A 27,877-nucleotide genomic window follows, 5' to 3' on the forward strand; every position below is an offset into this window, starting at 1 on the left:
GAATTTCACATACACATGCCAAATGCGGAAGATAATGTTATAATACATGGTGATAAATCAATTAGGAAATGTATAATGTAGAGAAAAATTAATTTAGAAGTTGCCACATCGTTCCAGGTCTTTAAGGGCAAAAACCTAGTCCAACTACAGCATATATTTTAATTAGGGCTGTCAAAATTAATGCATTAACGTAGATTAATCCATCATCATGATTAATCTGATCAAAAATTTTAACACAGTTAACCCATCAGCAGTGCAGAACGACTCTGAACGTCTCCGGCAGCACATTTTGGGCAGTTTTTCCAAGTAGAATTAGCGTCACACATGCGCAAATGGAAAGTTGATCCGGTAGTGACAGACAGGAGAACCAACCAATGAAGATCGGTTAAATGCCCTCTGGATTGGAAATTTGAGTACGAAAAACCTCGAGACGGAACAACTGACTCAAGTTGTTTTTTTGAAACTGTTGAAGGTGTTTAATAAACATGTGAAGTGCGTATATATTCCCTTCTTTCTTGAGTCTGTTTGCTCGTGCAAAATGAACCGCGATTAAAAATGAATGATATTTAAACGTGATTAATCAAAATTAATCCATAGCAACCCTGTGATTAATCTGATAAAAAATTGAAATCATTTGACAGCACTAATTTTAATCCAATCCAACTTTATTTGTAAAGCACTTTAAAACAACTGCAGTCGACCAAAGTGCTGTACAGAAGAATAATTAAAACCAAAATAGAAGAATAAAATACAGAAATAGATTTAAAGACATAGAAACTGTACAAAAAAAGAAAAAAGTGTTATACAGAAGAATAAATAAAACCCAAATAAAAGAATAAAATAGAAGAATAGATTAAAAAGCCATACAATTTAAAACAACAAAAATAAATAAATAAATAAATAAGAACAATAAACCACTACCAAATAAAAACAATAGAATTAAGATAGTACCTTCAAACATCTCACATGGTTTCAAAAGCCAAGGAGAAAAGATGGGTTTGAAGAAGGGATTTAAAAACAGACAGAGAGGAGGCCTGTCTGATATGGAGAGGCAGATCATTCCATAGTTTAGAAGTATAATATAGGACTACTGAACCTTTTAGTAACACCTGAACATATTATTAATCTGTTTACAATGTGTTGTAAACTCTATTGTATATAAATGCATTTGTCTATTAAGCATTAAATAGGAAGCTTAATGTAAAATGTGTACCCACAGAATTACAAATGTCCCATTATTCGGTCTAGGCAGCTGTTAAAAGAAGCCTTTTTCAACAGTTCAAATGCAAATTCACGGTTAAGAACCAGTTTCTGTGTTTAAAAGGCTTAGCAGGCCTGTTGAAATTGGCTGGTAGTAGTGAGGGATGGAGTCTTTGATAAGATTAGTCTTTGTGCACTTCATCCTGTTAACAGCCGTGCATGTGGGATCGGCAACAAATGAGAGCTCACCCTCTGAACAAGCGCACTTGATGCAATTCTGAAAGCGGAGTTCAAGAATGGAATTTGTAATGAAGATTTAAGCCCTTGAGTCAGTGGCTTCCAAGGTTGTAATTTTAAGTTTGAGCTCCTAGCAGTGTTAGAAAAGCCACACTGCATCCTTCATTTTGTGTGTGTGTGTGTGTGTGTGTGTGTGTGCGCGTGTGCTAATAAACTCACTCATAAACCAGATCTATTTATGTATGCACCTTCAGCATCTCATCCTGTTTTATAAAAAGACAATGAAACATGATGATGTACAGGGTGGGGAAGCAAAATTTACAATGAACATTTAGTTGTTTTTTCTCAGCAGGCACTACGTCAATTGTTTTGAAACCAAACATATATTGATGTCATAATCATACCTAACACTATTATCCATACCTTTTCAGAAACTTTTGCCCATATGAGTAATCAGGAAAGCAAACGTCAAAGAGTGTGTGATTTGCTGAATGCACTCGTCACACCAAAGGAGATTTCAAAAATAGTTGGAGTGTCCATAAAGACTGTTTATAATGTAAAGAAGAGAATGACTATGAGCAAAACTATTACGAGAAAGTCTGGAAGATACTATTAAAGAAGAATGGGAGAAGTTGTCACCCGAATATTTAAGGAACACTTGCGCAAGTTTCAGGAAGCGTGTGAAGGCAGTTATTGAGAAAGAAGGAGGACACATAGAATAAAAACATTTTCTATTATGTACATTTTCTTGTGGCAAATAAATTCTCATGACTTTCAATAAACTAATTGGTCATACACTGTCTTTCAATCCCTGCCTCAAAATATTGTAAATTTTGCTTCCCCACCCTGTATATATATCGTTTGAGCATCGTCATTGCAATGTACGTGTGCGCAATAGTCACATCGCAGGTCCTGCAATGTAGGAGGTAAATGAACTCAACATGTTCTCATCTAATTTCAAGGGTACCTGACACACTGCACACAGAGATCCACCAATCACAATTGTTCTTAATCACTTTGCCAAAGCAGACCATGCCCCTGCACATGGAGTGAGTCGCTGGTAACATTATTGAAAAATGAGCAACGAACAAGAGAAAATCACCGAAAACAAAGACTTGGGCCCAATCCCAATTCACCCCTTAGCCCCCCCCCCCCCCCCCTTTGTCCCTTGCACTTGGCACTACTCCTTGAAACAGAGCTGCAAGGGTTAGGGGTTGAAACATCCTCCTATGAAATGAGACAATCCTTTCCAGACCTGTTACATCATCAGCAGTCATCGATGCCGCTATAAACAGATGCAAGGCAAGTTTATTTGTATAGCACATTTCAGCAACAAGGCAATTCAAGGTGCTTCACACAGGACATTGAAATAAAAGAAACAAAAAGAAACACATTTAAAACATTATAAAAGAAACATATAAAAGGTGAAAATCAAAATAAAATAAAATAAAAATAAAAACACACACATATTAAAGTAAGAGTTGCAGTGCAGAGTTTCAAAGAGAATATAAAATTTAAAAAGTCAAAAGCCTTTTAGTCAAAGGCAGCAGTGAACAGGTGAGTCTTTAACCTGGACTTAAAAGAACTCAGACTCTCAGCAGACCTGATATTTTCTGGTAGTTTGTTCCAGATATACGGAGCATAGAAACTGAACGCTGATTCTCCATGTTTAGTTCTGACTTTGGGAACACAGAGCAGACCTGCACCAGATGACCTGAGTGGTCTGGATGGTTCATACTGGACTAGAAGGTCTCTGATGTATTTTGGGCCTGAACCATTCAGTGCTTTATATGCTAGTAAGAGAATTTTGAAGTCTATTCTCTGAGAGACAGGGAGCCAGTGCAGAGACCTCAGAACTGGGCTGATGTGGTCCACTCTCTTGGTCTTAGTGAGGACTCGAGCAGCAGCATTCTGGATCAGTTGCAGTCGTCGAATAGACTTTTTAGGCAGACCAGAGAAGATACTGTTACAGTAGTCAACTCGACAAAAGATGAAGGCATGGACAAGTTTTTCAAGGTCTTGCTGCGACATCAATCCTTTAATCCTAGAAATGGTCTTGAGGTGATAGTAAGCTGACTTTGTAATTGTTTGTATGTGGTTTTTAAAATTCAGGTCTGAATCCATGACAACACCCAAATTCCTGGCCTGGTCTGAGGTTTTTAACTGAAGTGACTGGAGCTGCATGCTGATTTTAAGACGTTCCTCCTTGGGTCCAAAAATGACTACCTCAGTTTTTAAGTAATATATCATGATCGACTGTGTCGAATGCAGCACTAAGGTCCAGTAACACTAAAACTGAAGATCTGCCATGATCTGTGTTTAAGCGAATGTCATTAAATACTTTGAGCAGAGCTGTCTCAGTGCTGTGATGTGGTCTAAAACCTGACTGAAAGACGTTAAAGCAGCTGTTGACTGTTAAGAAGTAATTTAGCTGTTGGGACACAGCCTTTTCAATGATTTTACCTAAAAAAGGAAGATTTGATATCGGCCTGTAGTTGTTCATTGAGGTCTTTTCTAGAGTGTTCTTTTTTAGGAGCGGCTTAATAACAGCTGTTTTCAGGGTCTGTGGGAAGACTCCTGAGCTTAGAGAAACGTTTACAATCTCTAACAGGTCAGATGCCATGACATGTGAAACTTTTTTGAAAAAATCTGTGGGTAAAACATCTAGACAGCAGTAGGAAGAGCTCAGCAGATGCGACAACTTTGTTTCCGAAAGTATTCCCCATGTCGTCAGTAGCTGTAACCGTCTCTGCTCCATGGGCTTTGGTCGTCTTTTTACGGCTATCAACTATAAACCACAGAAATGCGATCTTTAACGCATTGAAACGACATTAAACGGTCAATCAAATTATGAAGATATTTACGAAGAAAATCCATACATTTGCGTGTTTCTATTATGTCAATTTTCTTGTGGCAAATAAATTCTCATGACTTTCAATAAACTAATTGGTCATACACTGTCTTTCAATCCCTGCCTCAAAATATTGTAAATTTTGCTTCCCCACCCTGTAGATATACTAAACATGATGCTGGAAGGATAGATCTTACTTTTTCATTACCTAATTTATGAGCTTTTCTAATTTTAAACTCGCAAGCAGAGTCATTTCCAGTTTTACAGCTTCACTTGAAAGCTTATTTGCCCGTCAAGATCATTCGACACGACGATATAGGTGTATTTGAAGTATTTAAAGCAACCTCTCACCCAAATGGGACATGTTTGACACCCACCTTTGAACAGTCCCTTAAATCAGCTGAAGATATATATGTGAGCTCCAACCAGGCCAAATATAAACTGAAAAAAAAAAAAAAGAAATAAGTAATGGAGGATATAAGGCTCAACATTCAGTATTCTCATTGAATTATTTGTCAAAGTCTTACTTGACTTAAGCCTCCTCTCAAAATGTTAAAGCGATACACAGTGGGCGTTATTCCTTTTAACTCATTCAGGGCTCTCTCTCACTTACATCTACATTTTACAGTTATTTTCTTTCCTTATTTCTTTAGTATTTTAATTTTGACCTGAAATTCTATCTCACAACCAATAGCCAGTCCTGTTAACTGCAAAAGAGCAATTGGTGCTACTACTGATTAAACTTACGGTGTTAAAAAACGAAGTCAAAATATGTTACATTAACAGTAAAAAACAAAATTGGGCTGTATATCATACAACAAATTGATTTATTTATTTGTTTTACTAAAGGTTGATCATTACAAACAGCTAAACTAAAATGTCGGGGTTTCAAATGTAGAAGGTACCAAATACAGAATTATCACCATCATCATTTATCAAAGTTGATTTTAGTTGAATTTTAGTTGAAGTTTGAACTGACCCTCATTTAATAAATTATTATAATCGCTATTGTAATTATTACTGTTTGTCATGATTTTCTGTTGATTTATTGTTATAAAAAGTTAAGAAAGTTTTCTGATGATCAACAGATCAATAACAAACTGCTTTTTGCATTTGACTTGACTTCAATATCCATCGTTTTTACAGCTTTGGGAATAATTATTAGACCATTATTACCTATGTTTTTCTGTGGAAATTAAATTGAACAACCTTTAAAAATTGATGATTTTGTCTGAACTTAATCCAAGTGTTTAAATAATTGTACATTTATTACTGTGATCTGATCACAAAGTTTAAAGCAAATTAACCTCAAAGACCTAAAAACCCATCAGCGACCAAAATTATCCACTGATCTAAAATGTTCAATAGATTTTGGGCCACTAATCTTATCAGTACAATTAAAATAATTAGTGTAAAATGCAGTTCCGCAGATTTTCAGCAACATCAGATTAGTCTCTTTTGAGCATTCAGAGGCTCTGTAGTTTAACATGGAAACACCATCCTCTTCTGAAACAATGATCCACCAATAAAACCCACGTAGTTTGAAAAACGCAGACATTTATGTTCAGTTAATCATAAAAATACTTTTTCTTCAATTTTCTCAATTTTGATGTAATAATCTTTTCATTTGCGCTTGAGTTTATCAGAGCATCCTCATTACATATAGAAAAAGACCTGATTTTCACTGTAAAATACAAAGTGCATAATGAATGGTGGTAAATTACTCAATAAAGTTTTAAATGAATTTGAAAATCACCACAAAAATAGATCTAAGTCTTTAAGCTTTACTTTAACCGAAGCAGATTCAGGTGTTATTTTCTGAGGAAAACTCAACAGTTTTAAAGTCATTCCAAGGCAATTTCAATCACACAAATTTATGACATAACCTTCAATACAACACAACTCACATAAATCAGCCGCTGCCATCAGTGAGATATCTTATTTATTGAAAACCGATGTCAATCAACAAGAGCGATATTGGCTGACAGTGATGTTTGGTGGTCTGGGTATGAGACTTAAACAAACAGCTATCCACAGAGGAAGAGGCATAAGATGTGTTTTAGCATAGAACCACTTTGGTCTTGTAAGTATATCCCCGAAACTCCATTTCGGGAATATAATGGTTTTACCCTGAATGCCACTGGATGTCCTTCATGTGAACGTGATAACAAGGACAGATTTGGTTGGATTTCTTTTCCCTTGATAACCAACATAGGGGACCCCTAGTGGAAGAACCCGATCAATTTCAGCTTCTCTAAGAGTATTCTAAGTCATCCAAATGGGGGCAATTTAGTTGAACATCAGTTTTTGGACATAAATCAAGCAATTATAGGCTGATTGAGATAAAATTTGGCTCATATTGATCGTCTTCCAAATGTCCATTTTCCGGCTACCATCCAGAGTTCATATGGTGTCATTTTCATTCACTCGGTGGAGTTTTGTGAGGAAAAATTGGTTCTCTGACCATTATTCTGGCACTATCAGGTCCATGTATCTCAAACTGAATTCATATCGATTGTCTTAGAATTATCTTTCTTCATGCCACTACCTTGAGTTTACATGATGTCATATTTTGACACCAGGTGGTGTGTTTTTTCCAAATGGTTGGGGGATGTTTGATAACACTGGTCTACAATTTTTTAGCAATGATTTGCTTCAGACATTAAATGTGCTAAATGTTATGTATTTTAATAAGATTAATTGGAAAATAAATGACAAAAGTGCCGGTTTGCTGATGTTTTCAAGGTATATGATTAAGTGTTATTGCACATATATATTGGTTTATGTACATTTATATAATAGTTTTATAAAGCTTCCACTAAATAGAACCTGTAAAGTGAATGTATTCTAATGTGCAGACAGTGTTTTGAAGTAGATCTTGTAGCTCTGAGTCAAATATTCCTTTTGAGTCAAACCCATTCTCTCGTTAATTCTTGAATTTCACATTTTGACCCAAGGCTGTATCTTGGAAAGTTCAGCCAACCAGCATTTTTGACTTGATTTGTCTTTATCAGTGACTCTCATGTGGTAAAATTTCATTACTTTTATTCTGGAAGCATTTTCCTTGTAGACCAGTGTAAAGTTCTGAAAATATCAAATGAACAGTTATGGGTATTTCTATACAATGTCAAATTTCATATTAAATCCTTCCACAATCTGCTTTTTGAATAACTATTAAGTTGGTATCTTTTGCACATTGTGTCGTTTATTTGCTTTATCATATAGCAGAGGATTGGTGGGATTTCGGGGATATACCCTTGTTGTCGTCCCCTGACAGCGTAAGCCTTGTTATTTCAAAGCTCTATGTCATCATTCGGTAGTATTATTTAGAATGTATCAAGATAAGAACATACATTATTATTATTATTATTACCACAGATTATCAATGTACAGGTTTGTCTTACTGTCTGATTTAATATTATTTGTTAATTTTTTGGCCGTAGTCGCTGTTCAGTGAAGACATGGGGGAGCCGTTCATCATCCTCCACAGTATATCACATGTTGACGCTGGAGTCCACACCATCGAGGTCCTGCTTCTCCGCATCCAGAAGGACCCACAGGAGACAAAAGGAAGCGGATACTCTGTGTCCCTGGAGTGGATCACGGTTGGCAACACTGCAGCACAAGGTGAGTGGGAAGTGATTCTGATTAACAAGTGTACAGACTATGTGCTTTACTCTCAATAAGAATCTCAATATGAACCTTCCTGGAAATCTTTCTAGTATTTACCCTCTGTGGACAATAGAAATCTGCGTTAATTAAACCCTACAATAAAGTTAGCCATAGTGAGTCTTTTTTTTGCGTTTAATAATTATGTCCCAGATGAAATTAGCGCTCAATGAAGCAAACACTGGCAAGAGGCTTTTCATTAAACTTCTTGGCACCTGGTGTGAGGAGAAACATCCTGAATAACGATTCAAAGATTAGACCGACACAAACACAAGCTGTCTTTGGAGAGTCTCGTTCTCATTTTGTTTTGTTTTTGTGTTTCCATCTTTGTGTAATCCACATGTTTTTAAAGATAATAAGATACACTTGGCCTTCGTCTACAAATTAATTTTACACAAATCTGTAATTCACCAGCCGGAGGTGTAAATATAGACAGTACAGTTGGTGTGGCAATGGGGGGGCTGAGAACCGGACTTGGAAAAAGATTGAGCTAACTTTGTCAAAACAAGAATTGACAACAATAAATTAGACCTGAAAGGATAGGATAGGATAAGATAAGATATTGTAATATAATATAATGTAGGTTAAGATAAGATAAGATTAAGATAGAACTAGAAAAGCACTCTGAGAGCGCAGACCTCCGCCAAGGCAGATCAGTGCCCCCCGCCCCCAATCACCACCAAAATTTAATCATTTGTTCCTTGTGCCAGTATCAATATTTCCTGAAATTTTCATCCAAATCTGTCCATAACTTTTTGAAAGATCCGGATCAGTCTTTGCCATTTGATAGAACACCCCATTGTAAATCCCTGAGTCAAATTGCATGAGATTTGCACAATTCCCCCATATTGTGATTTCCACCATAAATATTTGTCCCATATTTATTTTACCTATATTTTAAGATTCCTTGCCTATGAAAACATACCATTAGCAACTGGATTCATAATTATATCCTTATTAGTTCAGTAGTTATTCACGAAAATCACATTTCTCATAATGGCGGTTTTCTTCTGGATCTAGCTCCTTAAGTATTAAAGCTACATGAAATCCGGTGGCATACTCCCGATGCGGAACTGACTGAGCTACACGATGGCGCTTGTCAGAAATTTCTACCTTTAATATTAAAGGCACAGTAGGCCAAAAAGTAAGGGCACCCCCATTTTTTATATAAATTGAGATAAAATCCGCCTTCTGGATCAGATCCGGATCAGCCTTTGAAATGTGATAGAGGACCCCATTGTCAATTCCTGAGTTAAATTTCATGAGTTTTGGTCAATAATTAAGCGAGATTTTGGGAAACGAAAATTTTGGCCCCATTTACCACAATGTTAACGAAAATTTCAAAGTGATCCAGAATCCAGGATTTCTTCCGGATCACCCCCAAAAGTTAATCATTTCTTCCTTATCCCATTTCCAACAAACCCTGAAAATTTCATCAAAATCTGTCCATAACTTTTTGAGTTATGTTGCACACTAACGGACAGACAAATGAACAGACAGACAAACAAACCCTGGCAAAAACATAACCTCCTTGGCGGAGGTAATAAGATAATGCCTTTTTTGTCCCTCAAAGAGGAAATTTGCATCAGAACACTGCAGAGTAGAATGAAGTGCACTCAGAAATCTAAAATCTCAGTCAATTATATACATCATGCAAGGGAAGAGTAGATATGAATGAGTTATAACCGGAGGGTATTACGCGATGGAAGAATAACTAGCAGGACAGAATAATATGCAGATTCACAGCGGCTGATAAAAAAACAAGGAAGATACAGATTTGACAGATAGAGAGATGCAGATTGCTAAATAATAAACATGTTCTCCTGTTTGATTATGTGACAGGATGATGTGGCATAGTAGCTAGTTTCAGTGCAAAATCTGTCGAGGCTGAGCACATGTTCTGTACAGTGAGCAGTCTATAACAATTTAGAGAAAAGTCAACAGAAAAAAGGTCAGGAGAATTTAAGTGCCTTTGACTTTTCCAATGCAGTAGCCTATGTAATCCACGCATTGTTACCTCCGCCAAGGAGGTTATGTTTTTGCCAGGGTTTGTTTGTTTGTTTGTTGTCTGTTTGTTTGTCTGTCTGTTAGTGTGCAACATAACTCAAAAAGTTATGGACAGATTTGGATGAAATTTTCAGGGTTTGTTGAAAATGGGATAAGGAAGAAATGATTAAATTTTGGTGGTGATCGGGGGTGGGGGGGCCCACGGGGGGGGCCCACTGATCAGCCTTGGCGGAGGTCTGCGCTCTCCGAGTGCTTCTAGTTGGTTAAAAAAACACACTGCATTATTTCAATTTCAGTTTTATTTGTAGAGCCCAGTATCCCAACAAGGTCACCTCACAGGGCTTTACAGAATTTGTTGAATATGAAAATAAGCAACAGTCAAATAATTAGTCAGGTAAACAGTCGATGAAGAAAATGGATTAATGTCCCCCATCCTTGGACCCTCCTTCTCATTAAGGAAAAACTCCAAAAAACCCTGTGGCAAAAGAGAAACCTCAGGGAGAACCACAGTGATGGAGAGATCCACTGCCATAGATGAAACCAGGACTGACGGACTTCCATTTGCTGATATAATTCCAGTCTGTGAGGATGCAGTAGGGTGGGGGCACATAATGTGTTGTTAATGTGTGGCAGATGTAAGTGCATAATGTATTTAATGGAGCTCCCATTACAAACTGCAAATTATAGGGAGGACAGTATCTAAGTGAGCCCCAACAGGTTTGCAACGTTTTTATTTACTGCTGATTATTGCCATTATTTTATGCCAAAGAAAAAGTATGTTTTAACCCATCTGTGCCTGTTTTTTATTTATTTATTTATTTGCACATCATGAAACATCAAGAGAAAATAAAAAAAAAAACATTCAAACAAGTAACATCATTGTGCAGGAGAGGATAGAAGCCAAAAAAGGCTTATGTGAATACCTCCTTGGAAATAAACAATACACAGGGAAAAAAAAAAAGATTAAAAATACAATATAACGGAAATAATAAACTAAAGTAAAGGCAATAAAAATACAAATCATCAAATACAAATCAAATGATATACAGCCTTACATTTTTTCATGACTTAGAGTCCTTTTCAGATGCTTTTTAAATAATGTTAAAGAAGATGTTGATTGAAGTGCAGGTCATAGATTATTCCAAAGATGTGGCCCACAGTATTTTAGAGCAGGGGTGTCAAACTCATTTTAGTTTGGGGGCCACATTCAGCCCAATTTGATCTCAAGTGGGCCGGACCAGTGAAATAATAACAGTAAAAAAAAGTAAAATTCTATTATGATCAGGTTTATGTCTTGAAAGTTTCCTTCAAAATCTGAATAACATGAACAACTTGAATTGTCTTAAGAAAAACAAGTGCAATTTTAACAATATTCTGCCTCGGTTTATCAGTTTATCATTTACACTTGTGCATTACAATTGCACAAAACATTTAGTAACAAGCAGAACATTGGTAAAATTGCATTTACTTTTCTTAACACATTTCCATTTGTTCATATTTATTCAGGTTATTCACATTTTTTGTGAATGTATAGTTTGGTAATGTAAACATTTTCATGTAATTTTACTTTTTTTACACCAAAAAACAAAGTGAAAATTTGGGGTTGTCATTATTTATAGGTTATTATGATAATATTTACTGGTCTGACCCACTTGAAATCTAATTGGTCTGTATGTGGAACCTGAATTAAAATGATTTTGACAGCATTGATTGTTAATATCTTCAGTGTAATTTTTGCAGTTTTTCGCAAATTCATCCCGCGGGCCGGATTGGACCCTTTGGCGGGCCGGTTTTGGCCCCCGGGCCGCATGTTTGACACCTGTGTTTTAGAGAATACTGATTCACAGAAGCTCGGCAGTGCAGAAGATAAAATTTTCTTGAATACGATTGTGATAGTTACACACAGAGAAGGCGCTGGTAGAAGATACACAATTTTCTTGACTTGTCTTAATTTATTTGAAAGGACAGGGGAGCAAATCAGCCATAAAACAGTCCACATTTTCACCTTCGCTTCCCTTGAACTCCTCATCAGACGTGCGCTTACTAATGCAGCGCACTGGCATAACGTTACAAAATCAGGTTCGACTCTCATGTAAAGTCATGAGGCAGAAAATACCTAGATGTAATATTGAAATGTAATGAAATATTCAGTTGACGATGCTTTGATTTCCCAGTCTTTTTCCTGGTTCTGTGGCCGATACAAACAGCACGCTACATTTCCTCTGTTTTACTGGTATTGTGAATCGTGGAATGTCACGTATCCATGCGTCTCTCATGCACTCTACCATCTTCTTTAATTTCCTCTGTGGTGTGCACCTTTCCCCTCCTGTATTTACCTCCCTCGCAATTGTGATCCAGATCTGATTTTATGATATGATATAAGGTTGGACATTGTGTGTATTTTACACTCGGTTAAACCTTCACTTTGTTGTTCAGTAGATTCCCTCTACCTTCATCAGGCGGGTCAACATATAATTGAGGGACTTTTAAGGTATAGTTGACATTTTTTGATGTTTTCAGACCTAAAATCAACATAACATTAACACCACATTGCATTTTTACAGAAAGATTCTTCTAAACATCATATATACATTTGAGTAAAATTGAAATTGAATGTTATTTATAAAGATATTGTAGTAACACTGTTGACGTAAGAGTGCAATAAATACACACTTGACTCACGCACTACTTCATATTAAATAACTAAGAAAGAGGAGAAAGAACATACCTTGGAGTCTTGCCAGTGTTTTCTTCAGGAGGAAATGACATCATGTTGAGCAGGTCATGTGATATGAAATTAGCACACGTCCTTCAGAGGTGTTTTTGGAATGGGTAACTTAGTTGAAAGTGATTTCTCAGACACATACAATTTATTTTCTATTTAAAATTTGATATATTGCCTAAAAAGAAATATCTGTCATGATTATCTCAACTTAATAAAAACAACACAATCAAAACAATTTTTGAAAAAACAAATTATGGTTATTTAGTTTCACTTTTCTCTCTCTCCATTCTTTGCTTATTTGGAAAAGCATGTTATACAAAACTTCCCTTACGGGTGCAATTCAATATCCACAAATCAAATTTGAACGAAGATGCTAATCCAAGATTTTTAGTCGAATATAGAACAAATAAAAAAAGAAAGAAAGAAAAGTGGGCGGGAGGAGAGCGCTTACTCCGCTACTTCATCAACAAGATAAAACTCACTAAGGTGTGTATGTTTACATTAACCTAAACAGAAATGTATATCATATAAATGTTTTCACATAACCCAGGGGTGTCAAACTCATTTTAGTTCAGGGGCCACATTCAGCTAAATTTGATCTGCAGTGGGTCGAACCAGTAAAATGATAACATAATAATATATAAATAATGTCAACTCCAAACTTTCCTCTATGTTTTAGAGCAAAAAAGTAAATTTACATTATGAGGTGGTTTACATCTACAAACTATCCTTTCAAACAATGTGAATAACATGAACAAACTGACAAAATAAGTGTAATTTTAGCAATATTCTGCCTCAGTTTATGATTTCCATGTATGCATTATAACTTACAGATCACAGTGGGTCTACAAATACAAAAAACATTTAGTTACAGGCAGAATCTTATTAAAATTGTACTTACTTCTCTTAAAACATTTCAGGTTGTTCATATTTGTTCAGGTTATTCACATTTTTTGCAAAATTATACATTGTTTTAGTGTAAATACATGAAAATATTTACGTTTACAAAACGAAAAATTTGGAGTTGTCATTATTTATATGTTATTATGATTGTATATTACTGGTCTGACCCACTTGAGATTGAATTGGTCTGAATGTGGAACCTGAACTAAAAGGATTGTTAAAATAATTTTTGCATTTCGCAAATTCAAGGGCCGGACTGGACCCTTTGGTGGGCTGGATTTGGCCCCCGGGCCACATGTTTGACACCTGTGACATAATCAATGTATTCAATTCACATCAATTACTGGTTTTGCATAGTTTGTCCATTTGGACCAAATAGTGAAAAAAGATTCCCTTTGACCCTTAAAATAAAATGTCAATTTCTCCAGAATGTAGATATCCTGTACAATATCGATCCATTCTTCAGTTGTGGGTGATTCAGGCTTTAACCATTTTCTAGTAGTTTCACATTTTAGTATATCTAGTCATTTATTGATTGTTTATTAATCTTTTATTAATAAGTGATTTTTTTTACCGTAATTAAATAATTATGGAATTTTTAAAGACATGATCATAATGAGCATTTTTTAACTTTTAATAAAGATGTATGCAAGATATATCCCATGGACTTCCAAAGTCCCTCAATTATATTTTGACCCAGGTATATCTAAGTGCAGTCTAATTTTCGCTGATATAAAATATTGCTATAAACTCGCTGCGTTTGCGTTTTTGCCACAAAAACTGGCCACTTTTTCTGCTTTTTCTGTCGTAGTAAATCTGTAGTTGTTAATCATCTATAAACATTATTTGTCAAGAAGTGGAGCTGAAATTTGACACAGCTTTAATAATCTTGATCTGAGACATGCTGACGGTCTTATTCCTTTAATACAGGACTAAAATTACTTTGCACCTTGAATACAGTGTCCTTTGTTTTCCACACTCAGGTCAGGAGAAGGTGTATGAGGTGAAGAAGAGGAGGGTCCTCAGGGGGAAGACGGTGCCTCACTACGCAGCGGTGGAGCCGCAGGGGAAGGGGCTTATGGTGGCCTCCGAGAAACCATTTACCTTCACACACGTGGACGGTCGCCCTGTGGAGCAGCCCGACCCAGAACCTATGGAAGTGGAGAAGACAGGTGGGTCAGAGGGGCTGATGGGAAATATGAAGACATACAGAAAATCCTTACTGTGGACAGGGATTCCGCTAAAATCCTAGACGTAGCCATGTATTTACTAACAGTGTTCTGGATCTGCGAAGAAAAAAACTCACTCTCATTTTATGTTTCAATGAATTTTATGTTTCCAATTATGAGTCTATAATTGGGTAGTTTAGTGTAAGTAAATTATTGGGGTAGAGGAATAATTACAACTCGTTTTCAGTCCCAAAAGAGAGATCTACACGTCTCACTATGTCTTTTGTCTTGTTTCGGCTTTTACGTCATTTTTGTCTTTGTTGCATCTTTTATTTCAGTTTTGTCTTGTTACATTTTTTAACAACTGAGGCTTCTTCTCTCATTTCACACGACTTTGTGATGGTCAACAGTTACGAACCATTGTCATACACCAGCAAAATGCATGTGAAATATAGAATAGATTTTTTTTTTTCTCCCAATAATCATACAATTTTATTTCTTTTTGAAAACAGTAGTACTACAACATGAGTAATAAATACCACAATTTTAACTCTTTAAGTGCCAGACAGTTAAGGGGCTAATAAGCCTTAAAAGTGCCACAGAATTTGGCCGTTTTTCAGTATTTCGCGTCGTTTTTATAATATTTGAAGAATCCTGCAGGAAACCGCTCGGTAACATCCGACCGATTGCTGATTAGATCCAAAATGCACCGGACGCAGCCGATTCATTATTGATCGTAATTTGCATAATTTATAATAATAATAATAATAATAATCTTTATTTATATAGCACTTTTCATACATTAAAAACTGTAGCACAAAGTGCTTTACATATCAGTTTAAAAATCAGTACCGCCCCCCACCCACACCCACCCACTCACCCGTGCACACACACACACACACACACACACACACACACACACATATACATGCAAACCCACAAGCTCACACATACTTAAGAAGACTGACTGAGCACGGGTAGACCAGAACAAAAATGTACAAGTAAAAGTAAAACATCAATTTAGGAGGCGCTGTCTCAGGGAGCCATCCGCACCAGGAGGCAGCCGCCAACCCCGGCGACCAGGCACCAGCAACACAGCCCCGCATCCCAACTAGTGGGAGAGGGCCAACTGGGACCCCCACCCACCAGAAAGGAGCGGACCCCAGTGAGAGAAGGCACCGCCACAGCCCCCAGAGTCCACAGCAGCCCCCCCGGCATGGAGGGCTCCCTCTGATGAAACACCGGAGAATAAGAAACATTAAAAAGATATAAAAATATTATTCGGTCGCGTGACCTCAAATTCCCGTCTGCTTGGTCTCAAAAGGGGGACACAGAAAGAACGTCATCGAAATGTGAGAAAGAAATGGGGGTGGATGGTTTGTTTGTACACAAATGTGGCGTGTTCTCCAAAGCCGATCTGATCGGCCCGTGGCACTTTACAGGTTGTTTTCGTAAAGCCGATTTAATCGGCCCATGGCACTGAAAGTGTTAAAGATATGACATACTTCTGATGTGGAGATATACAGCCAAATTTGCTCTGAAGCTCAGATGAAAATTTTTCTGGAAGTTTTTAGCAAATTCTAATTTTGTAAATATGCAAATGTGGATGTGCTTTCATTGAACATTTCATACATTTGTTATGAATAGAATAGAATAGAGTAGAATAGAATAGAATAGAAAGTCAAAAGTATAGACTCATTGAACTAAAAAGGCTTTTTTTCTGTACCACGTTTGTAGAGTTGTCAAGGTCTAACATCTGAGAAACTAATGGAGACATAAGGCTGATATTTTTGTATGGTGTGAAATAGGACTACTCACCTTATTTTCTGAAAGTATGAAGGAAATTGTAGATGGTCAGTTGGGAATGTCTGGTGATTTACAAACATGTCCTGAAGATTATTGATGCCGCACTTACATCAACTGGCAGGCAGTATAAACTTCCAAGTGACAAGTTAAATTAACAACTGCCTTATGTTTCATTGTTTGTATTGATTGTATCCAGAGGCGTTTTGGTCTGGGCCTGTTGGAAATGGAAAATGGCTTATGTGATTCTGATGATGCCATAGTAAGAAACAAGGAGGAGCTTGCAGTCTTCATAACTATAACAATACGACGCCACATAAATCAGAGATTTTTAATAATAACCATCACTATGACCACCTTAACTTACATGTCATGCCTCTGATCTGAAGTTATAAATAGGTTTTAATGAAGGATAAGTGCAGGTTGTCTTTTTGTTTTCTCTACATTATGCTTCATTCCCTTGAAATGAGTTGAAAGTTTGCCCAGAACTAATTTCCCAAAGTCATGATATCACATCAGACAGTCTTGCTCATTTTGAACACTCTAAGAAAACATTGAAAAGGTTTTGGCATTGATCATATTTATACTGAGAAAGTGCCATCTTTTTTTCTCTCGTCAATATCACAGTCTGAAACTGGCCAGAGAGCAAACACGGCTGTCTATGAAACTGTCGAAACCAAGTGAAACGCAAACATCATCTGGGCTCGGTCTTCCCTCCTTCCCCTAGAGATGACTTCACCTCACATTCATTTTGTCTTTTATGTAACATTATTTCCAGTAGAGTTGCTCTTGCATTTGCAGCTGCCTCAAAAAAAAAACAAAAAAAAAAACCTTCACTTCTTATACTCATTAAGAGGCTGAGGTTTGTGACATGGACTGATCTTTTGGGTTGTAACCATAGAAACGTCAAAGTGGGCTGTTACAGAGGAGTATTTCCAGTCTGGGGTCTGTCATGTTTGGTTTTCTCCATAAATAGAAACGGTATATCTACACACCATTTTTCCTACAAATACTCACATCATGATAAACTGTCAGAGAAAGTGCAGTTTGTTTTGACAGCATTCGGCCAAATGTCCACTTAGTAAAGTTAGTGACATTTAATGAACAGTATTCATCACAATTTTTGTTGTACACTTTTTGCTTCATATAAAAATGTCAAAAATGATGACAAATGTTATTCACTAGTCACTTAAGCCCAAAGTGATATCCTCAGTTTTTTCGTTTTTTGTTTTTTTTTTTTTTTTTCCATTTGAACAACACCCAAAGGTGTGAAAAGCATCACATTTTCTAAATGGAACAAAAATATTTGGCTTGTGTGCGTCTTAAATGGCTGTTAAATCAAAATGATCAAACTTGTTCATTTCTTTACCAGTTTCCATTTGTTACAACCAGTTTAAGATGGAAACCCTTTGACAGAAGTCAGAAGATTTATGTATTACATGACTATAAAAATACGTTTGCCTCACAGTGTGACCAGAGCAGAAAAACCCTCCTGCTTAAAAAACTGACCAGCTCTCTCACTTGCTAGGAGTGATATGAAAAAAATGATATCACTCTCATATCACTGGTAAATATGAGGTTATAGCCAAGAGACTGCAGTGGTGGAGAATCCCAGCTCCATAAAGTACAAATCCTGCCATGTATTGGTTCTACCTGTTCACTTAACACAAGTGATTCCATTAATTACACTGGGTTACAAAAAAATGTTTTTTGCAAGTTGTCTAGGTTTTTTCAACTGAATTAGGACCATTTTGCACCGCTAAATCAAAAAATGACATCTGTTTTTCTTAATCAGGTCAGGTTTTTTTGCTAATTTGATTTTGAAAAATTTGATCTTCCCACAAAATTGATTACATTTTTGTGACTTTATCAGTTGATTTTTTTTTATATAGTTCTCACCCAAAATAGGTTTTAAGAGGGAAAAAAATCATTTTCTAACAGGATTCCTGTTAGGTACAATGGTGTATTCACTGCAGATGTAGCAGAATATGCCAGGCTTTTTTTTGCAAGATCTTCTAGTTGAAGCCATTTCATTCACCTGTAATATTAAAAAAACCATTAATCATAAATTGGCAAAAGTAAAATCTTCAGAACTGGTTTATTGCAAGAAATATGAAAGAATTTTGTATCATATGATGTGAAAATGCCCATAAATGTAAGCAAAAATGCTAAAAAGCCAATATGTAGCATAGTTCAGAAAGTTGACCTGATTGAGCAAAATTAATGTGATTTTTGGATTCAGCACACCAAAATTATCCTAAATCAGCTCAAAAAACTTAAACAATAAATTTGTTGTTGACCAGTGTTATCCCATGTACCTGGATGAGGAGTTGTGCTCATCAAAATGGGCTGGTTCAGTGAATGGTTGGAACAAATACATGGCAGGATTTTATTTTATGGAGCTGGGATTCTCCACCACTGAGAGACTATAATTTGTCTAAAGACAGTGACCCTACAAGCATCCATAAAGATTTAGCATAATATATTCAGTTTGTTTACTTGAATAACTACTTACCAAAATGTCTGATTTTGGGTTTATTTAGTGCTTGTTTTAAGCTGTATCTTGGTCCTATGCAGTGAACTCTGGGAATGTTGTGTGTACCAGCAGAGATTTTGCTAAATACAGGGTTCCCATGGGGTCTTAAAATTCTTGAATTTACAAATCTGCATTTAATACCTTAAAAAAGTATTTAAAAGGCATTGCATTTGATATGGTAGGTCTTAATATATGTTGCCATTCACTGCTATAAATGTGCTACATGTGTCTGGGAAATGTCCAAACGGCAACGAAAGTAACGTTTGTCGACTTCCACTGAAATTAGGAACCAGTTACCGCTAACTTTGCAGCCCCCAGTGAGAAATAACTCAGAATGGTAGGAATCAAGGTGTTGGAGTAAATAAATACATTTTACTAAATTCCAGGAGTCACCAATTTTTGCCAGTATGGCCATAAAATAGGCATTAAATTCTGTTCTAAGTAGTTTTAAAAAGGTCTTTAAAAGTCTTACATTTAACTTATAGAAACCTGTACGAACCCTTTAAATAAGTGATATATTTAAGAAACACTTTGGTACATAATGGCACAAAAAAAACCCATCATGTTAGACTTTATTTTTCCACTTTTGGTTTAACAGATTAATCAAGCAAATGCCAGTTTTTGGACATTTATGTAGAACAGTATGTGTACATAAACAAGCAGACAAACGGAACAACAAGACGAAGTCAACAAAATAGGACACAAACCGGACCTAACAGGACTGGTTGTGGGCCTGTTGATGGTCCAGAAGCTGATCAGTGGCTTGTTTTGTGGCAGTCGTCTTATGAGTACGCTTCCTTTTGAGAGAGGAGCTGTTGATTAGAAGTCAAGCGAGGAGGCAGCTTCAAAGAGGATCACAAGTGGTTATAGGACAAACAGAAGAGAACAGAAAGTTAGAGACAGCCTTATGATGCTCTGATGGAGAACAGGAATACTGTACAGATACTGTATATAGTGTATCTGGGTGCTTCCATGAAACTGGTCCCTAAAAACAGGACATAGGGGCTAAAAATTCAAGCCAGACGGAGACTAATGTTATGAAGCAAGTATGGAAGCGCTTTGTGTCTATTTTAAAAATAAATACTTACTGAGATAAAAGAGAAACTATTTGTCAGATAAAACATGTTGTTATATTATTTTTTATTACATTTAATACAAAAATCTGTATGTAACACAGTCAAAAGGACACGAAAATTACGCGCTACTATTTTTAAAAAAAAAAATCTCTTTATTCTCTCACAGGTACATTTTGGGAATTGAACTAATTATCCAAGGCAGTGTTTCATAAAAATGACTGCTGTTGCAAAATCATTCATGATTTATATGCGTTTAACTGGGCAGGTTCTGCATGTAACTCCAATGGACGCGATGGGTTACATACAAAACCTGGAATAAGACTGAGATTCATGAAAAACCCACATGTCTGGATTAGAAAAACCACTAGGATCAGCAAATTTAACACAGTGTCTTTATTCATAGCAGTATATAAGGCCATTTACAGCCATGTTTTCCAGATCAAATGCACTGACACCTAAGTAGCTTTTCATGTCCCAATTTTGGTCCTATTTTTGGCCCCAATATTTGATTAAAAATTCATTAATTTTTGGATGGCTCAGAGCAAGAGTATAATTTTTTTTGCTGTTATCTGAGGTCATCATTAGGTACATCCTGGGGAAATATGTCTAAATTTGTCTTTTATTATTGGGTGTAAAAAGCTAGCAAAGTGCCAGGTACCAAAATGTACCCAATTTCATAGATGCACCCATCTATACTATGTGTTGTCTGTAAGTCTGTAAGTGATAAACACCAAAAACACAGAAAACATTAAATCTGTTCATGTCAAAAGATGGAGCTATGGATCATTTATGTCAATGGATACACTGGCTGTCCAGGTTTTGTGCCTTATCTGTTCAATAGCCGAGTTCAAACAGAAGAGAGAATGTAGAAAATTGAGAGACGAAATTAAATATGTGGCTACTCACCATTCTACTCTTCATTATTTTTTTTTGTGATTCAGCCGACAACAAAAGGTGATGATGAACATGTCTTTTTCTTCACAGCTCTGCCAGACATGTAGCAGGGCTGTTTGTTTGGTACATCATCATAACTGGACTGATTTCAGCCTTTGCCAGTAGTCACAGTGTGTTTCACATTTTACACTCCTGGCACTGATTTCCCTCCAAATGTGTGTTTTATACGGTTTGAGAAAGTGGGCCAACAGTTGTCAGTGTGTATGGATGGTGACTCAGCTCTGGCTAATAGTCTCCTTCTGTCTTATTGTACCTACCACCTGTAATTCCAATTTTCTTTTTTACATGACTTGTATTAAAATGATGATAATAATAATAATAATAATAATAATAATAATAATAAGAGTAGTACTAATAAGCATTTTGATTGACTGATTGGTTGATTGATGTATTCATTTCAATTACGAATGTCAAAACAGAAGAAAATAAATAAACAAAATACTTATACGTAAGACATATAATACATATTCGAAAAGGAGTGAGAAGAAATATAACTTATAAACTCCCACCCCTTCTCCTTAAATAATTAATAACAGTAATAATCTTCCTAGTCTAAGCATATCTATACTATATACTATACTATGACTGATACTGATTAAATAATTTCATGCTCATCTGTAACGTTTTCTGTGATATTCAATTAAAAAAAATCATATAACATGAGGTACTTTGGCAGCCAATTCTCTCTATCAGCACTATTGATTGGCTCATCATCACAATTAATTTCAGTGACCAATGTAAAAGGAATGGTAAATATTATTTGTACTTGATTTATTTCAGTGCTTTTTTTGTTTGGTTTTGCTCTAAAATTTGACATGAAAATCTTCATTTTTATGTTAATTTTTACTGCAAAACTGTTACAGAAATCCATAATTGGTCTCCTGAATTACTAATAACACTGGGTTACAAAAAAATGTTTTTTGCAAGTTGTCTAGGTTTTTTCAACTGAATTAGGACCATTTTGCACCGCTAAATCCAAAAATGACATCTGTTTTTCTCAATCAGGTCAGGTTTTTTTTGCTAATTTGATTTTGAAAAACTTGATCTTCTCACAAAATATAATAATTAATACCAAAATAAGATTGGTAAGCACACTTTATGAAACTTATGACTTGATTCCTGTTAGGTACAATGGTGTATTCACCGCAGATGTAGCAGAATACGTCAGGCTTATTTTTGCAAGATCTTCTAGTCGAAGCCATTTCATTCACTTGTAATATTAAAAAAAAAACATTAATCATAAATTGGCAAAAGTAAAATCTTCAGAACTGGTTTACTGCAAGAAATATGAAAGAATTTTGTATCATATGTATCAATGTAAGCAAAAATATTAAAAAGCCAATATGTAGCATAGTTCAGAAAGTTGACCTGATTGAGCAAAATTAATGTGATTTTTGGATTCAGCACACCAAAATTATCCTAAATCACCTCAAAAAACATAAACAATAAATTTGTTGTTGACCAGTGTAATCAGCCAACTGTTGATATGATATATGATGCATAGTTAAGGTCTTGTCCTTTTTCACTTTTTTTTTTTTTTTTTTTTTTTTTTTTTTTACAGTGGATTTAATGTGAATTCCATAGTGTCTATAGAGAACATCCCCTGATTATGAAGGTTAAAGGTTAACTCATTTTAGTATAACCGCAGGGAAATTCAGTCTCTGTATTCTATTTATCCTAATACATACAGTGCCTTGCATTAGCATTAACATTTAGCACATTAAACCCACTGAGCTGCCAATGAACACACCCAGGGGACCAACTCCAGATCTTCAAATGCACCGACAGGACCATGCACCTTTGTATATCTGTTTTTGATGGTGGGGAAGCTAGAGGACCCAGAGGAAACCCACATGGTGATGTGAGAACAGAAAAAATCACCATAGAAAAGACCTGGTCTGACTGAGAATCAAACACAACTTTATAGCTATGAGGTGGAAGTGATATGAACTACGCCACAGGATTGAATCAGTCCAAAACTAAATGTCATGACCCTGTATTTCAATCCAGAACACATTATTAAGTCAGTTTCCTATCACAATGAGTAGACGTATGTGCAAATTGGATGGTTATGAAAACTAACCCAGCCTGAAATTATGGTTGGAGTTAAATGAAGATTTCCTTTTTTTTTGTCAGACAGATGGAAAAAAATATATTTTTTTATCTACACATGTAACCTTCCTCAGGGGGGTCACTTGACGTTACTGGGACCTTTCATTGTCAGCTGTTTTATCCAGGTTTGCCAGGCAACAAGGGGACGATTATGCCCCTTGCTGCCTGACATCCCACAGAGGACCGCATCCCAGGTGTGGGATAAGGTGTAGGATCCCTCATCCCTGTTCATGTTCCTCGGGGTTCGTTTCCTGATTTCTGTGGCCTCCCTAATCTAGAAGTGATACTTCTTGGATCTGACAAAAAAGAAAAGGAAATCTTTATAATTTCAGGTGACACTATGAATGTAATCGGACTATTAAAGAGTTAAAGTACAAAAGCTTAAAATGACTAAACTGGGTTGATAATTGCAAAATTAATTAAAAATGGGGAAACTACTGTATTAGCACTGGTTGTCGGCTAAATTACTGTTTTAAACATTTTGGTATTGACCCAAAACACCACTTTCACCACAGTGGTTAAACCGAATCATCTTTAAGATAGGTTTGTTAAGATTTGTGCATGTTTATTTTATTTTTCTTAATCAATTGCTCATTTGGATTAAAGATTAGATGTACAAATAATAATAATAATAATAATAATAATAATAATAATAATAATAATAATAATAATAATAATAATACATTTTATTTGTCCAGCGCTTTTCATGGGACTCAAAGACACTTAACATCCAGCAGATAAAAACAGAAACCAAACACATTAAAAACAGATAAAAAGCAGGTACAAAAGGCAGGTATATGAATATATAAAACAATAGTGGTATTGTTATGAAGATAATTCATTTAGTACTAGACAGGAGCAGCCGAAACTAGTCACTGCTCCTGTCTGCTAAATGAATTATCTACACAGTTGTACTTGGTAGACAGTAGGAACCTTTGCCAGAGAAACACTGGTATTAACTCTCATTCGGCCTCTAAAAGCTCACTGTAAAACACCTCTCTGCAGTGTCTGGATCTGAACCTTATCATTTCAAATCCCCCAGCTGCATAAACCATATGTTGTTTTGAAAGTAATGAGCAATGTTTTACAATTAAATAATGATTTTTTTTTTTTTTTGTGTTCTCCGTTTTGCCAGCTGGTGGAACAAGGCGACTTGTTGAGAGGGTCAGTCTGTCCTGCAGCTTGGCAGCTGCATTATGGGATGTAGAAAACCCCTCACCTGAGGCTAGAATTCAGATAAAAGAACAAAATGTAGCCTGAAAGAAAATAATGTATGACTCTGCCCTCAGATCGCAAACAGATGAAAAGAAGAAAGGAAGTTTCAAAGGGATTTTATTCTCTATATGTTTATCCGAGAACAACCTCTGACTCCGTCCTCACAATGCGATATCAAGCATGAGGCGCTGCAATAGTTTCCCATCAGATAATAGCATTGTTTGTTCAGTTTATGATTATATATTTGTCAGAGTCATTTTATCTTGAATCTGCAGGCTGGTGTAGAAAACTTAGTCACTAGGCTTTTCAGTCATTTTCCAAATGAGCTTCTGCTGACTTCTGCTTCAATCATGGTTTACATCTGTTCCCAGCACTGCCACAGATAATTAAAAAACATTTTTCTTTCTGATGACTCCGAATAAATTACCACACTTGTTTGGTTGAGGATCACAAAATGCTAACACGCCAGGCAAGGCGCTGAGTCAGGCTGGTAACAATGTGGGCAATGGTGAGAACAGACTTTTGTTCTGCCAAGAAAACAGTGGAAATGCAGTGGCACAGTTCAGGAAAAATGAGTATAAAGGAAGTCTTATGCCAAAACTTGAACCGTTTGGTCAAATGTGGTATAATTTTACAGCATGTAGTCGCATCCCACTGTGTGATTCAGTTCTACTTCAGTAACGAAAACACAATTGAACAACCACACACCCCCTGTAAGGCTGCACAGTTCTCAAAATTTATCAAACGGGATAAAATTTTTTATATGGATTGAGATAGAAATACATATCATCGCTGTTTGGCGGAAACTTCTTATGTCCAAAGCGATTAGTTTTCAGGAAATTAGAAAAACAATGTATATTCTAAATTTTATCTACCTACCTACCCACCTAATTTTAGTTTTATGTACAGTTATTTATCATTCATGTATTATATTTATAGTTTTTATATAAATTCCATTTATGTGTAAATGTGATAATAAAAAACCTTGAGCATGAGCGTTGAACCTTGAATGTAGCCATAGTTTGGATATTATGATTACATATACAGGGGTTGGACAAAATAATGGAAACACCTTCACCTCAAGATGATAATGCCCCAATCCATACAGCTAGAATTGTTAAAGAATGGCATGAGGAACATTCTAATGAAGTTGAGCATCTCGTATGGCCGGCACAGTCCCCAGACCTCAACATTATTGAGCATTTATGGTCAGTTTTAGAGATTCAAGTAAGACGTCGATTTCCACCGCCATCGTCTCTAAAAGAGTTGGAGGGTATTCTAACTGAAGAATGGCTTAAAATTCCTTTGGAAACAATTCACAAGTTGTATGAATCAATACCTCGGAGAATTGAGGCTGTAATTGCCGCAAAAGGCGGACCTACACCATATTAAATTATATTTTGTTGATTTTTTAAGGTGTTTCCATTATTTTGTCCAACCCCTGTATACTTCATTGCGTTTTCAATTACATACTCAAAAACTCTTATTTGAGTATTTTTTGCCTTTTATATTGGACCTTCGTGGAAATTTTCAATGAAACATGGAACAAAAAGTGTAATATTAGCTTATAAAAAAGGTAAAAAGAAAACTCTTATTAGCTGTATTGGTAAACACATGAAAAGTAAGCTTACAATGCAGATATGTTTCCACACACTGATTTTATTGCAGCAGTTTAAAATGCCTTCTGCATTTATACCATGATGGTTATACTTCATTACACAGCAAGCACAAAACGGGTTGGATGTGGTTATAATTCCTGCAAGGTTATTTGTGCTACTGCTTACCATTTAAAAAGAAAGACAAACTAAAGCAAAAAAAAAAAAAAAAAATCAATTCATATTTCAGACTGAGCTCTGAATAACATTTGTGGCAAATTAGGGTGTCTGGAAAAATACAGTGTGATTTGTTTGTCAGTGGGATTTAGTTAAGGTACATCTCATGGCCTTTTCCTCTTCAGATTCATGCTGTTTTGCGTCACGTCATTTCCATTCTTAGTTAAAAAGGAATGAGACTCAACCAGATAACCTCTCAAATGAATACTCGGCTGATTTGAGACGTAAAAGAAATGTATTTTATTTTAAATACGCAGCCTTTTATACTAAAGGATTACCTCATTGCAGATAAAAGAGGTAAGAAAATCACATCAGATGTTGTTATTCAGAGCATTTTTCACCTGTTTCCCGGCTCCGTCTACCATTTTCTCCTTTTGATTTAAAACCTTGAAGCTGACAGTTTAGATTTTATGTGAATATCGTTTTAGATGCATATTACCTGAGTCATCTTCATCCGCTCACTAGAATTTCTCTCGTCAGTCTGCCAACTTTAGTGAACAGCTCTGAATTGCTGGAGTGTGTCCTGGCTTAAGTGGAAAAAAAATATTGAGTTGAACTGTTGTAAACACTCAAAACCAACACATGATAATTTTCACAATATTGTCAAAAATGGAGTTGAAGCCTGTATTTACATTTTCAACCCTATTGTGGTTTAACACTTTAACAACAGCAATCGCGCCGGTGCTGCATTTTGCACTTTAGAGCATTCATATTACTGTACCTCCTGAACCGTTTGCATTATCCATGGCTACAGAAAGCTGAGATCCTGAGCTTTCACAACACTATATAACACTTTTAGACAGCAGTGTGGGACTCTTTTACAAGTAGGAAGGAAATTTCTCTTTTAACCCTCCGGTATCCGGGTGCGCCTTTTAGGCAACACTTTGTACTTCATGTTAAAAAGCTTCATATTATTTTTCACAATTTAAATAAGGTTAGAATTCAAAAGTTGATCATTTTTGCATGATCTTTAAAATTCTGGCCACCAACTAAAATGTGCACTTTGTAAACAAAAGAAAATTACAAGACTAGCATCTGTCTCCTAAGTGTGCCTAAAACACACTACTTCTTCCATGTGATATGTATGATTGGGGCTGACCTTGATTTACCAAAATAAAATCAAATTACAGCAGAAAAATAAATCAATATATAATATTTAATTTTTTGATTTATAGGTGTGCATTTTACGCACACTTGGTGACAGATGCTAGAATTTTTGAACATTTGACCTAGCGCCAAAAATAATAATGCAAATTAACCAATGTTGGAGTTAATCACTGACATATGCCAGGATGAAAAAATCAAATAATATGTAATCCAATTTTTACGAAGTATATTGAAAAATTTTTTTGTGTTTTTTGCATCCAAAAAAATGGTTTGTTTACATTATAAACATGGCATTTAAAGGGTTAAAAAATGTGACATTTATTGAGTATTTGGTATTTTTATTTACGGCTCAAGTTGATGAAAGAGAAAAAAGTGTAAAAGAATTAAAAACAAACTGTATGAAATTTTTTTTTGACATTATTCCACAAGTGTGCCAAAAAGGCACACTTGGTGCTTAGTAAGGGCCTTGCTGGACGGGATA

The 27,877-nt window shown here is 35.8% G+C and overlaps 1 protein-coding gene across 1 annotated transcript in view; it reads left to right on the forward strand.

The window, feature by feature from the left end:
* Nucleotides 1–27,877, forward strand: part of nudcd1 (NudC domain containing 1) — a 106,989-nt gene that overhangs the window by 12,132 nt on the left and 66,980 nt on the right. Inside the window, exons 4-5 of the mRNA XM_030147011.1 lie at nucleotides 7,732–7,915; nucleotides 14,576–14,764. Of these exons, the coding sequence (XP_030002871.1) occupies nucleotides 7,732–7,915; nucleotides 14,576–14,764 (373 nt within the window). The remainder of the gene's footprint in view (nucleotides 1–7,731; nucleotides 7,916–14,575; nucleotides 14,765–27,877) is intronic.

Source organism: Sphaeramia orbicularis, chromosome 11, assembly GCF_902148855.1.
Source record: "Sphaeramia orbicularis chromosome 11, fSphaOr1.1, whole genome shotgun sequence".
In the NCBI taxonomy this organism is placed as follows: Eukaryota; Metazoa; Chordata; class Actinopteri; order Kurtiformes; family Apogonidae; genus Sphaeramia; species Sphaeramia orbicularis.